The sequence below is a fragment of the Microcaecilia unicolor genome, chromosome 9 (assembly GCF_901765095.1).
Source record: "Microcaecilia unicolor chromosome 9, aMicUni1.1, whole genome shotgun sequence".
NCBI lineage: Eukaryota > Metazoa > Chordata > Amphibia > Gymnophiona > Siphonopidae > Microcaecilia > Microcaecilia unicolor.
This window is the reverse complement of record NC_044039.1, coordinates 204,232,512-204,247,054: the sequence shown is the minus strand read 5'-3', so window position 1 is coordinate 204,247,054 and position 14,543 is coordinate 204,232,512. Positions and strand designations below refer to the sequence as shown.

Sequence of the window (14,543 nt, the reverse complement as noted above, 5' to 3'; positions counted from 1 at the left end):
AAAACATGACGGAATTTTAAAAAGTGTGGGATGAACACAGAGGATCTTTAATTAAAACATGAATGGTATTTTTAAAAAAACAAAACTTAAATGGTTGCATGTGTGCTTGCATGTTAAGTGGTGCTTTAGATGGTGACTGTGGCTGTGAAGAACTAAGGCAGGTGCTGGGCAGGCTTCTACGGTCTGAGTACCATATATGGTAGTCAGGTTTAGGATGGGCTGGAGAGAGCTTTAATAGAAACTTCAGTAATTTGGACTGCGAGGACAGTGCCGGGCAGACTTCTACAGTCAAGGTGCCGCAATTGACAAGACTGATTTGGATAGGCTGGAGTGGGCTTCGATGGCAACTTCAGTAGTTGGAAACTAAGGATAAGGCCGGGCAAACTTCAACGGTCTATGTGCCAGAAATACCAAAGACAGACAATGGTCAAGTTTTTATATCACATTCATTGCTGGTTTATGACTTGATAATGAGTGTAACTGTTGGGCAGACTGGATATCAGGTCTTTATCTGCTGTCATTTACTATGGCCCCTTTTACTAAAAATAAGCATGTGTTAAATATTAGAGTCACTCATATATTCCTATTGGCGTCTCTAGCATTCTGCATGCGCTAATGATTAGCATGCGCTAAAAATGCTAGCGCGCCTTTGTAAAAGATCCCCTAAGTAACTATGTTCCCTAAGCTTTTCCGCTGCACTACGAGGGTCTCAACATTACTATTGCTCAAACCCCGTTCTTGAGATTGAAAGGGGGCAGACTCGGGAATATTGTCAGGGACTATTTTTTCACGAAGAGGGTGGTAGATAACTGAAATGCCCTCCCACAGGAGGTGGTAGAGATGAAAATGGTAACAGAATTCAAAAATGCATGGGATAAACACAAAGGAATATTGTTTAGAAGGAAAAGATCCAAAGAAGCTTAGCGGAGATTAGGAAGCAACACTGGTAATTGGGAAGCAAAGCTAGTACTGGGCAAACTTTTACGGTCTGTGCTCTGATTATGGCTGGACAGATTCAGCTTTAAAGGTTGGAGAACAAGGACAGTGATGGGCAGACTTCTACGGTCTAAGCCCTGAAAATGGCAAGGACAAATCAAGACCAGGTATGCATAAGAAGTGTCACATACCATATGTAATGAGTTTATCTTGTTGGGCAGACTGGATGGGACCATACAGGTCTTTATCTGCTGTTATCTACTATGTTACAATATGTTGTTGTTGTTGTTGCATTTGTATCCCACATTTTCCCACCTATTTGCAAGCTCAATGTGGCTTACAGAGTCCTGTTATGGCATTGTCCCCTGGGCCAACACTTCACAAGACCAGAACACTGCACCAGTCATTTCACAGTAAGAATACTGAAAGGTAATTTTAAAACAATACAGGAACGTAAGACCTTTGAAATAAGAATGATTGAATATTTTGACACCCAACAAACAGGACTTAATAAGAATCTGGGTTTTCTAACTCATTATAAAACATAAAGCTGTATTTCTCTGTTTATTTCTCTGTTTATTACCCTCCTCTCACCTACCAACACCCATTCTGTTAGAATATCAATGAAATGCTTTGATGTCCCCATGCATACCCCCACCCTCCCACTCTGTCAGACAGTCAAAGTAATGCTTTGATGTTTCTCTCATATATACTATCTGCTACCTCATTTGCTTATTTCCGATCTGAGGAAGAAGGGCAACCTTCGAAAGCTAATCAAGAAATGTATTAAGTTATGTCCAATAAAAAAGGTATCATCTTATTTTCTTTTCCATGTTTTATTTTGTTTGATTTCTATTGATTACCTCCTTAATAAAATTTGAATTATATTTAGCAAAAACACTGATTTTTTTTGCATCATTTTCAGTATCATTCAGTGGAAAAGGTAGTATAGTGTTAGTATTTATTATTGGAGTGAATTTTTCCTCACCCTATTAGCTGATTTGTAGTGTTATCTTTGATTCACAGTTATTCATTCCTCATTCTTTGTCCTTCATCGCCTATGTGCTATATGCCCTCTTATCTCCTCTTCAGACCTTTGTTCCCTTATTCTTGCCCTTGTCATGTCCTACCTAGATTACTGTAATTCACTTTACTCGTGTGTCCCTCTTTACCTCTTCAAATATCTTCAACTTATTCAGTCTACCGCTGTTATACTTTTACAAAACGCCAGCCATTTTGATCATGTCACCCCTCTCCTCAGCTTCAAACATTGGCTTCCCATAACTGCTCTTGTCAAATACAAACTTCTCTTGCTTATTTATAAATTATGTCTTCCGTGTTCCCCCTCATACCTCAGTTCCCTTGTGATTCCCTGCACTCCCCTCTGCTGTCTCTGCTCTGCTGACCAGAACCTAGTTACCCTCTCCCTGACCTCAGTTCTGCATCTTAAAACATTAAGGAACTATGCTTTCGGATATATCGGTCCCAAACTGTGGAATGATCTGCCGCTTGATATCAGAAACCAACCAACCCTCACCTTGTTCAAAAAAATGCTTAAGACTCACCTTTTCTCATAAGTTTTTTTCCTCTACCCTTACTTAGTACTACACCTCGCACTCTCTTTTCTATTATCTTTCTCCTATTCTTTCTTCTCTCCCCTCTGAGATTTGTTTTAAATTGTAAACTACTACTACTACTTAACATTTCTAAAGCGCTACTAGGGTTACGCAGCGCTGTACAATTTACATAAAGGGACAGTCCCTGCTCAAAGAGCTTACAATCTAGTAGACAAGTGAACGGTCAAATTGGGGCAGTCTGGATTTACTGAACGGTAAGAGTTAGGTGCCGAACGCAGCAATGAAGAGGTGGGTTTTAAGCAGAGACTTGAAGATGGGCAGGGAGGGGGCTTGGCGTATGGGCTCAGGAAGGTTGTTCCAAGCATAGGGTGAGGCGAGGCAGAATGAGCAGAGCCTGGAGTTGGCGGTGGTGGAGAAGGGTACAGAGAGGAGGGATTTGTCCTGTGAACGGAGGTTTCGGGCAGGAACGTAAGGGGAAATGAGGGTAGAAAGGTAGTGAGGGGCGGCAGACTGAGTGCATTTGTAGGTAAGAAGGAGAAGCTTGAATTGAATGCGGTATCTGATTGGAAGCCAGTGAAGTGACCTGAGGAGAGGGGTGATATGAGTATATCGGTTCTGGCGGAATATAAGACGTGAGGCAGAGTTCTGAACAGATTGCTGTGTTTCCTCCTCCATGACTAATATGTGGTATATCAAGTGCCATAAATAAATATATATTGTAATTCCTGAATTCTAGTCATTCTTATTTGTTACCTTCATTGAACTTTGCGTTTCACTCCATTCAGTATTTTATAGACCTCTGTCATATCCCCCCTCAGCCCTCTTCTCCAAGCTGAAAGCCCTACCTGCTTTAGCCCTTTCTCATAGGGATGTCGTCCCATCCTCTTTATCATTTTTGTTGCTCGTCTCTGTACCTTTTCTAATTCTGCTATACCTTTTTTGAGAAGCGGTGACCAGAATTGCACACAGTATTCTCATTTTTGTTTTCCATTCCTTTCCTAATAATTCCTAATTATCTATTTTCTTTCTTAGGTGCCTCTGCACACTGATAATACCTAGATCCTTTTCCTGCACAGTGACTCTAAATGTGGAACCTTGTATCACATAGCTATACTTTTGGTTCCTCTTTCTCACATTGCCAGTCTCGTCTTGCAATTTTTCACAGTCCTCCTGCGATTTAACATCATCGAATAACTTTGTGTCATCAGCAAATTTAATTACCTTACTGGTTATTCCCATCTCTAGATCATTTATAATGTTAAAAAGCAGCGGCCCCAGTACAGACCCCTGGGGAACCTCACTATCTACCCTTATCCATTGAGAATACTGATCATTTAACCCTATTCTCTGTTTTCTATCTATTAACCAGTTTTTAAATCTACAGTAGGTCATTACCTCCTATCCCAATAGTTCCCAAACCTGGTCCTGGAGGCATCCCAACCAGTCAGGTTCTCAGGATATCCACAATGAATATTCATGAGAGAGATTTGTGGATATCCTGAAAACCTGACTTGATGGGGTACCTCCAGGACCAGGTTTGGAACCACTGTCCTATCCCAGGACTTTCTAATTTCCTCAGGAGTCTTTCATGAGGTACTTTGTTTAATGCCTTTTGAAAATCAAGATACACAATATCAATGAGCTCACCTTTATCCACATGTTTATTCACCCCTTCAAAGAGATGTAGTAGATTGGTGAGGCAAGATTTCCCTTGAATTAATCCATGCTTACAGTGCCTGCATCAGGAGTCTTCAAGATAAAATAGAATATTGGAACACCGAACAAACAATATCAATAAATAAGACTATTCTTTAAAAAAGAACTTCACAGATATATGAACCAGTCATTATAAGCATAAAATTAAATGCATAAAAACAAATTCCCTTCAGACAAAGCTTCATAAATATCTGTAGGACAATTGTTTGCACAAAATTAGAATAAACAATAAAAGTAAATAAATATATAAGAATATAAAAATACAGATGCATATGATAACATCAATATAATCAACAAATATGAATACATATTTATAAATAAAATTAACAAACTCTAAAAAGGTTGAAAGGGAAATACAAAAAACAAGAGAGAATTTTAAAAATTACTATCTATCATTATCAACTCATGTCTACATAGAAACCATTCATGAATATATAATCCCACTGTCAGTGTTAGCAAAATCTATATTTCATCAGCCAGATAATGATGATGATTAATAATACAGAGCACATTCATAAAAAATGAAATAATAAAAACAATCATAAACCAAAATAGATTCTGTACCTGAAAGAAAGTGTAAAGGACAAATTCAAAATGAGGAGGTCAATGAATAAATTAGATTAAACATATGGCCCTATATCCACATGAGAAAGCAAAAAAACAATAAGAATCTATACCATATGTTAATGAAATGAGCAGTGTAAAGAAATATTACAATTACAATAAAATTTATATTCCGCTACAAACGATTGCTAAATCAGTGCAGATTGCAATATATAAAAGAGCTAGGTCGACATTAGGAAATTACAATATCCTGAAGAGACATCCAGTATCTCAATATAAAATATTTCAGACTTTACCCCTAATATATAAAAAATATATAAATGTTTTAACAGTTTATGAAACTTCAAATAACAAGAGGTCAGTCTCAGTTCAAGGGGAAATGAATTCCAACGTTGAACTGATCTATAAACAAAACCCATTGCTTGAATAGATTTATACTTCACATTTCTTAAGGTGAGAAATTGAATGATACCATGGTCTCTCGACTTGAGTGAACGATCAACCAAACTAGCAACTAACAAACTGACCAGATATTCTGGAGCATTACCATAAAGTACCTTATATACTGACAGTGAGCCTCCAGTGGGACTCAGTGCAAATCTCTTCAGTAGAGGTGTTACCTGATCCATCTTTTGTTTTCCAGAAATCAGTTTTGCTGCAGTATTCTGTAGTATTCAGTATTAGAACACATCGCTATGTACATCCCCCTTTTCAAACCTGTATGACACCTGATTTTCGCATTATACATGACAACAGTAGCTGGAATTTCTGGGGGCTGAGATGCATGAAAAACTGAGAGAAAATTATTCCACCAGGATGGTAGAGGGGTGGGTGGGAAAGGGAATTTGAGAGGAGAGAATATTCCAGAAGGTTGGAGGGGAGTGGGAGAAGAGGAAAAAAACATTCTAGGGGGCTGAGAGGCAGGGGATGAAGTTGGCATGAGAGGAAAAAAATATCCTAGGGGGCTGGGGGGGGGGGAGGGTAGCTGGGAAAAGAAATAAAAATATTCTAGGGTGCTGGAGGGGAAAGGCTAGCCGGGAGATGAAATGAGCATTATTCTAGGGGGCTGGGGGGGAGCTGCAAGACAAGGAGAAAATATTCTACGGAGCTAAGGTGGGGCAAAGCTGGGAGAAAAGAAGAAAATAATCCAGGGGGCTGGGGGGGGGGGAACTGGGAGAGCAAGGAATGTTGCTTGGGAGGAAGGGAGAATGCTGCTTCAGACTGTGGGTGAGATTTTTACAGGGCAGGGAAATAGATGATGCTATGCAGGGAGGGATATGTATTCTGGACAGAGTTGATAGGAGAGGGGGCAACAGTAAGTAGGTTATATTTTCATTCTGATTAGTTTAAATCAGGGTTTCTTCATCCAGTCTTTGAAACACTGTCCTATCTACATTTCTGGATATACACAACAACTATGCATGAGAGAGATTTGCATTTAATGAAGGAACTGCGTGCGAATCTTTCTCATGCATATTCATTGTGAATATCCTGAATATCAGAATTACTTGGTATGTTCTGAGTGCCACAATTTTAAATTATTGGATTTTATGTGACTTGTCTAATGTTATGAAATATTCCGTTGGTATGTAGTATTTTAGCTTTAATTTTTGAGTTCTTAAATTTGAGGGCTGTTTGGTGCTGGGGGAGGAAGGATGAAGAATGGATGTTCCTGGTGTGGGGATAAAGAAAAGAGAGCTGCAGATGGTGGGGGAATTTATAACTTTTATTTTTTTTTAACAGGGCAGAGGGATGAGTCCTGGTGTGCAGGAAAGGATAAAAGGATGATAAGCAGAGTGGGAGGAGGGGGAAATGGGGAGAAAGATAGTAGGCCTAAACTAAATAGATATAGATAGTGTGGTGACTACACCAGCGCTAGTTTAGTTAATAATAATAATTCAGAACATACAGTCCGCAATTACCTCACAGTTCTAAGCGGATTATAATATAAAGAGACTGAATTGAATGTAATCGGGAATTACAGACAAAACTAAGCCAGAAACTACTTAAAATGACTACTTATGAGATGGAACAAATTTCTGGAAAAACAGCGTTTTGATATTCTTCCTAAAACCTTTATAGTTTAGGGATGTTGCCAAAATATTTGCTACCTATTGTGCTACCGGCACTAAATACAAGAATTAAATTAAAACAGCAGTGCTGGCATTTAACTGAAGTCAGTGACTGTGCTGAATAAAAATTTATCCCTATTTGTGCAGCTCATACCATAGGCTGACCCCGATTGTTGGGGGGGGGGGGGGGGGCGCACACAAGCAGAAATTGGATCAGTACATCACAAGCCCTTGAACTGTCCTGGGTGGGCGTGATCTCCAGTCGTTCCTACTCCTGAAGGCCTCTCTCAAGCCCTGGTGGTAGTCTTGCGGTATTACTGCCAGGGGTCAAGAAGCACCATTGTGAACCAAGAACTGCATGAGGTAGGAGTGACTAGGGATCACTTCTACCCCATTCCACTAGACCACTAGAGATTACCCCAGGTAGGCCTGTGAAGGGTCTGTGGGGAAGGGGGGTTCTTTGGAGGTTGTCATTGACTGGGAATTGGGAGACTTGGATAAAAGTTTTGTGAAGTGTCTTCAGTGGGGGGATCTGTTCAGGGAGATGTCTTTACTGTGGGGGAAGGAAGAAGGGGATCACTATTGCTAGTTAGACAGCACCAGTCCCTTTAAGATGGCAGAGTTTAATTCAAGCTGCATTATTCAATTTATTTATTGGAATTTATTGACCACATTTACAAAATGGGGGTGTCTTTTACAAAGCGGCAGTAAGCCCAACGTGCCCTTAACACGTGCTAAAAAGGAAGTACTGCCAGGCTACCGCAGCAGCCCGGCGGTACTTCCCACCCCCAGCGTGCCGTCATATTTCTTTTTGTAGCGCTGGTATGTACCCCCGCGGTAATTGGTTACCGCCGGGTTAGCACTGCAGCCCTTAGTGGGTGGCAGTAAGGGCCCGCCCCCCCCCCCCCCCCCTGAAATGGCCACGTGGCAAGGGTTTCATTTGCCGCACAGCCATTTCTTTAAAAAAAGAAACATCTGCCTTTTACCAGCTACGGTAAAAGGGGACCTCTGTGCGCATGAAAAACACGCCAACGCCAGTGTAGGCCCCCTATTGCCGTAGCTTGGTATAAAGTGCCCTAAACGAGGTGCATTGCATCTCATTGTTAGGCAGCTTAGAGTAACTTAAACTAACGTGTTAGAGTAAGATAATACATTATATTGCCATTTAACACACGTTAAGAGACAAATTTCATGTGTTATTCCTTTAATGCATTATAGTAACTACCTCTCTTAGTTCTTTATGAGGGTAATTTTCAGTAGCTGCTAACAGTTTGATGGTTTGTGGATACTCTGTGCCCATGTTTTTGCAAACCAGTTTTCAAATGGACTTTCCTTTGAAATCCATGCCACAGTGATGATTAAAAAATACAGTCCCTGTGCTCTCTTTCTCAGATCCAATCCGGCACCACCAGTTTTCTTCACTAATTGCCTGAAAAAGTTTTGAAACAGAGTTTCTACTGTAGAAAAATATCTATTTATCCAGAGATTTCCTTTTGAAAATTGGCCTATATAAGTGTTATGGTTCCATCAAAGCACTAGTTCCTCAGGAGCACCCACATATTTTGTGCCTCAAGATAGGCCTGTACACAGCAATGCTTAATTGTTTCATATTTTCCTCCCATCACTCAAGAGTCTCTTGCTAGGTCTACCACACCTTTCACGAATGCACCTCCAGAATTCTTTGGTTGTGTGAGTTCATCTGATTTGATAATAATCTAAGCTCAGCAGTACCTCACAGATGCTTTTGTCCTTCCAGAGTTTCTTACTATCTAATTTATGCTTTCATTCTTCATATGATTCATGCCATACTATAGTAAATCTTTACTCTTCTTCTTTTATGTAACTGAGTTTATTTTATCCAGAAATTTTTGTCACTGTACATTAAAAAAAAAAAAAAAAAAAAAGGAAAGAAAAAAATCCTCACATACAATCTGGGTCAAGTAAATAGTTTTCATCAAATAGGTCCTCACTTAGGCCCCCAATGCTTAAAACTTACCATGCTTGCAAAATTTGATTGACTGGTTGTAGCCAGTAAAGTGCACATTTTATTCGGCGTCTAATGCACAAAGGGGTTCTGTATCGCTTTTACCATTCGCGGTAGCAGCTACCAATAATCCTATGCAAATGTATTACAACAGTTAGTATTAAAATGAGCATTCTGTGCAATGCACTGATGTTTCTGTGCCTATCTTTAACGTTCAAAATTTTCCGACTGTCGTTGTATGAGGGTGACTTCTTACCGGAGCAGTCTGGTTGGGAAGAATAATTTGAATCTCAGTTACCTGATGCTAGGGTCCACCTTAGGAGTCAGCACTCAAGAAAAAGATCTAGGTGTCATTGTAGACAATACACTGAAATCTTCTGTCCGGTGTGTGGTGGCAGCCAAAAAGCAAACAGGATGATAGGAATCATTAGGAAAGGGATGCAAAATAAGACCAAGGATATTCTAATGCCTCTGTATCGCTCCATGGTGGAACCTCACCTTGAGTATTGCGTTCAGTTCTGGTCGTCGTTTCTCAAAAAAGATATAGTGGAATTAGAAAAGGTTCAAAGAACAGCTACCAAAATTATAATGGGGAAATGATATAAGGAAAGGCTAAAGAGGTTAGGGCTCTTCAGCTTGTAGAAGAGATGGCTGAGGGGAGTCATGATTTACATCTATAAAGTCATGAGTGGTTTAGAACAGCTAGAAGTGAGTAGATTTTTTACTCTCTCAAAAAATACAAAGACCAGGGGATACTCTGGGGCCCTTTTACTAAGGCATGTAGGCACCTATGTGCGTCCAACACACGTCAAATTGGAGCTACCGCCCAGCTACTGCATGCCCCGGGCGATAATTCCATTTTTGATGAGCGTCCAAAATGCGCAGTAGAAAATATTTTCTACTGCATGGCACTTACTCACCGGTAATTGGCAGTGTATGCTCGCTGACGTTTACTGCCCGGTTAGCGCTTGAGACCTTACCGCTAAGTCAGTGGGTGATGGTAAGGTCTCAGGCTGAAAATGGACGTGTGCTCGTTTTAATTTTGCCGCATGTCCATTTTCAGCCACAAAAAAAATGCCTTTTTTCCAGGCACACTGAAAAGTGGAGCTGCGCACATCCAAAACATGCACCTACACCAGCGCAGGCCACTTTTAGGTACGCCTTAGTAAATGAGCCCCTCAATGAAATTACATGGAAATACTTTTATAACAAATAGGAGGACATATTTTTTCACTCAAAGAATTTTTAAGCTCTGGAACTTGTTGCTGTAGGATGTGGTAACAGTGGTTAGCATATCTGGGTTTAAAAAAGGTTTGGACAAGTTCCTGGAGGAAAAGTCCATAGTCTGTTATTGAGCTGGACATGGGGGAAGCCTCTGCTTGCTCTGGGATTAGTAACATGAAATTTTGCTTCTAATTGGACTTCTGCCAGGTTCTTGTGACCTGGATTAGCCACTGTTGGAAGCAGGATCCTGGACTTGGTCGACCATTGATCTGACCCAATATGGCTATTTTTATGTTCTTATTTGCATCTGTGTAGGAAATGTGCCATGTGTGTGTAATATGTGCGCGTGAGTGTCCCGCACGTAATAGTGGTGTTAAAAAGCTGTTGTGTAACAAAAAAAAACTGTTAAGTCAGTGGACACACATGTATGACATCTGTCTTTGGTGCATACACAAAGGTTTACTTTACAGCAGGAGAGTACCGCAAAGGCTGTCGTGATCAAGTGTGAGCATTGTGTGTGTTTGTCTTCCACGTATCACTTGTGGTCATATTCCACTGCAACAGGAGACATTGGTGGTGGTTCCTGTTACGTGGTTGTCGCCTTTTTTCCTGTGTGCGCGCAGAATATCAATGATTACTGCGAGACTCTTCAACACATGTGCTAGCTGCTTTCCTTACCAAGCTGCTTGCAGTATTTCTGTACATCTCATTTGCATGCGATTTCCTTTGAGCATCGATCACTTTTTCAAAATCAGTAAGTTTATCCGTGGCTATAAATGCACACGGTATTTAACAGCGACTTTTGAGCATCTGCCCCTTAGTAGGAAACTGTGACCCCTTTCTTAAATGTGCTTAAGTAACCAATAACCCACAGTAGAGAATGCACGTAAACTAGATCTGTTTAACAATAATATACCATTATGAATTCTAGAAAATTGACTACAATTCATTTAATAGCTAATCTAATCTAATATTTATATTCTGCAACTAACGTTTTTAGCTCAGTGTAGATTGCATGAAAAAGAAGCCAGGCATTCCTGGGAATTACAAAAAAAAAAAAAAAGATTTCTAATACACAATGCTATCAGAAAACAAAAAAAAAGTAAACTTTAAGGCACAAATTTCTCAACCACGTTTTTAGATCTCCAGAATAGGGAAAGCTGATTAATATGTCTTATTCTGGCAGACATTCCAAGATTTGACTCCAAAAAAGAAAAAGCAAACAAAAATGTTCTTCTTATACCTATTAAATTTTGTGAAAAATAGGTTTAGAATCAACACATCTCTAGATCAACAGTGAAATAATGTATTGTGGAGCCAAACTGTACAATATCTTTAAAATAGTTATACCAATCTTAAAACAAATTTGTGCTTGATTCAGCAGCCAATGAGTTTTAACCAATAATGGGGTTACGCTATCAAACTTTCTTTCTGAATAGATCATCCTGATTGCTGTATTTTGTGACATCTGGAGTCTTTTTATAAGAGCTTGAGAACAACCCCCAAACGGCATGTTACAATATTCTGGGTCAGTTTTTACCCTGTCTGAGAAAAAGGTTTTTTTTTTCAATGGGCCGGTAAAAGGCCCTGTGGTAAAATTGAAACTGTCATACGCCTATTTATGGCCTGAGCCCTTAACACCGCCCATTGATCTAGCAGTAAGGGCTCATTCGCTACACGTGCAGAGACCGGTCAGCACGCGTGTGGTAGGAAATAAAAAATGTGTCCAGGCATTATGGGCACGCCAAATCTGAAATTATCACCAGGGGTGCACGCTAGCCTGGTGGTAGTCTCGTTTTGGCTCACACACATAGAGCCTACCGTGCCTTTGTAAAAAGGCCCCTTAAATTGTGAACAGTCAAAAACAATGTCTAATTTTCCTCAGCCTCTTTAAATGGAAAAAAAAAACTTTTTTTGATAGTAAAGATACATGAGAGTGAGAATCTAAAACCACCCCCAGAATTTTAATCTCGGACTATACTGGGAAACAAGAACCTTATAAGTAACTAGTAAAAAAAGCCCCGTTTCTGATGCAAATGAAACGGGGGCTAGCAATGTTTTCTTCTGTGTGCATGTGGGAGTGTGTGTGTCCCTGCCCTCTGGCCTCTCTCCCCTCCCCCCTCTGAGTCTTTCACTGTTACAGAGCCAGCGATTTGATTTCGTGCTCTAAAAAGCCCCGTTTCTGATGCAAATGAAACGGAGGGCTAGCAATGTTTTCTTCTGTGTGCATGTGGGAGTGTGTGTGTCCCTGCCCTCTGGCCTCTCTCCCCTCCCCCCTCTGAGTCCTTCACTGTTACAGAGCCAGCGATTTTATTTCGTGCTCTAAAAAGCCCCGTTTCTGATGCAAATGAAACGGGGGCTAGCAATGTTTTCTTCTGTGTGCATGTGGGAGTGTGTGTGTCCCTGCCCTCTGGCCTCTCTCCCCTCCCACCTCTGAGTCCTTCACTGTTACAGAGCCAGCGATTTGATTTCGTGCTCTGCTGTTTTCCTTCACTGACTGTGTTACAGAGAGGGCGGGGCAGACACTCATAGGGAAACCGGATATCTCGCCCCCTTCACACTTCCGGCTGGAGGCTTCATAGAACGTTGGTGTTGCCTTTTATATAGAGAGATGTCTGTGATAAGAAATGTTGTGAGATAAGAAAAACTTAGCTTTTTCTAAGTTTAATTTCAGCCTGTGTACTGCTACCCAATTTTCTACAGTCCTAACATAGAATTCAGCTTTCAAATTAATAGCTATCAAGAAAGTCTCATCTCTTGTAAAGTATGGACAAAATGTGAGACTGAAAAGTGGACTTAGGGAAGGCTATTTTTAGAGACTGTATCCATAGTAAGAAGGGTATAACTTTTGATTCCAAAAATGTATCACGACGCAAGAAATAAATCATATTAGGAAACAAAAAGGGAAAGAAATAATAGAACTAGGAAACAGGCACTTTGCTGCTTTGAGAATTCCAGGCAGAATGTGACTTATAAAAGTTGTATTTTTATCGATACTTCCCATGGACATTCTCAAAATCTTTTCACTCTCTATGGATATAGTTGTTAAATTAAAAAAGAAATTCATATTTATATGGACACAGGTAGGTATGAATATATTGAGCCCCTTAGACATCAAGGTACAGAGAAGAGCCATGAAAATGATAAAGGGAATGGGATGACTTCCTTATGAGGAATGGTTAAAGCAGCTAGGGCTCTTCAGCTTGGAAAAGAGACGGCTGAGGGGGATATGATAGAGGTCTATAAAATACTGAGTAGACTGGAACAGGTAGACATGAAACACTTGTTTACTCTTTCCAAAACTACTAAGACTAGGGGGCATGCAATAAAGCTACTAAGTAGTAAATTTAGAACAAACCAGAGAAAATATTTCTTCACTCAATGTGTAATTAAACTCTGGAATTCTTTGCTAGACAATATGGTCAAAACAGTTAGCTTAGCAGGGTTTAATAAAAGATTTTCTGATTTCCTAAAAGAAAAGTCTATAAACCATTGTTAATATGGACAGGAAAATCCACTGCTTATTTCTAGGATAAGCTGCATAAAATCTGTTTTACTGTTCTGGGATCTTGCCAGGTAGTTGTGATCTGGATTGGCCACTGTTGGAAACAGGATACTGGGCTTGATGGACCTTCAGTCTGTCCCAGTATGGAAACTCTTATATTCTTATGTTTTAAAGATGTTGCTCAAGAATATATGTCTTTGAATTCCAGTTCTAGAGAAATGTGCTGTCACTGCCTTTATTGATGGGGTTTGGCCTTCAGAAGAGGGCCCTTTACTGTCTCAAACTGTTTATATAATAGCGTTAAGTTATTTTACCATTATTTTACTAACAGGAGCAAATAGAAAAAGAGAAGCAGCAAAATGAAGCCAAGACCACTGAGAAAAACTTTGAAAAGAAGCGTAAGTTTGCTGTCAATAAATAAGCATTCATGAAGCAAAAAAAGACGATTTTGGTCATTTCTTTCTTTTAAGAGGCTGATTTTCTTCACTGATTTGAGAATGGTATTCTTTGCAGGTGGTACATGGTTTTAATTCTCTGTCCTTTTTGCATGAATAAAATACATTCTAGTTATATAATCCTGAGTTCTGTGTCATATTTCCAGCCAGAAATAGGAGATGGTCATAGAGTGAACCCTAGCTTATTTCTGTTCTGGCTGCTCTGTGCAGAATGAATATGAAATTGACTTAAAAATCTGTGTAGAAAGTATTTATGATCACACCTGAATTTAATGCAAGTTAATGCACCTTCATATAGGCATTACTTAATGCTCATGTACAGCATAAGTTATTTACATGCAAGCAATCTATTGTATATACAAATGACTCCCCAATGTACTGTATACCAATGGTGACATTAGGTGTTAACACTGGATAGTATGTATAATTAATATTATCACTTCTGTAGTTCACACAAGATGTATATAATGTTTTACAGAGACAAAGGCAGTTTTATAACAGGACACCTAG

General features: G+C 39.8%; 1 protein-coding gene across 2 annotated transcripts in view; it reads left to right on the top strand.

The window, feature by feature from the left end:
• PPP4R4 (protein phosphatase 4 regulatory subunit 4) overlaps nucleotides 1–14,543 on the top strand; it is a gene marked incomplete in the record, with an annotated part of 442,181 nt that overhangs the window by 371,568 nt on the left and 56,070 nt on the right. For both annotated transcript variants that reach the window (XM_030214960.1, XM_030214959.1), the window contains 1 exon segment: nucleotides 13,910–13,976. In XM_030214960.1, coding sequence (XP_030070820.1) covers nucleotides 13,910–13,976 — 67 coding nt within the window.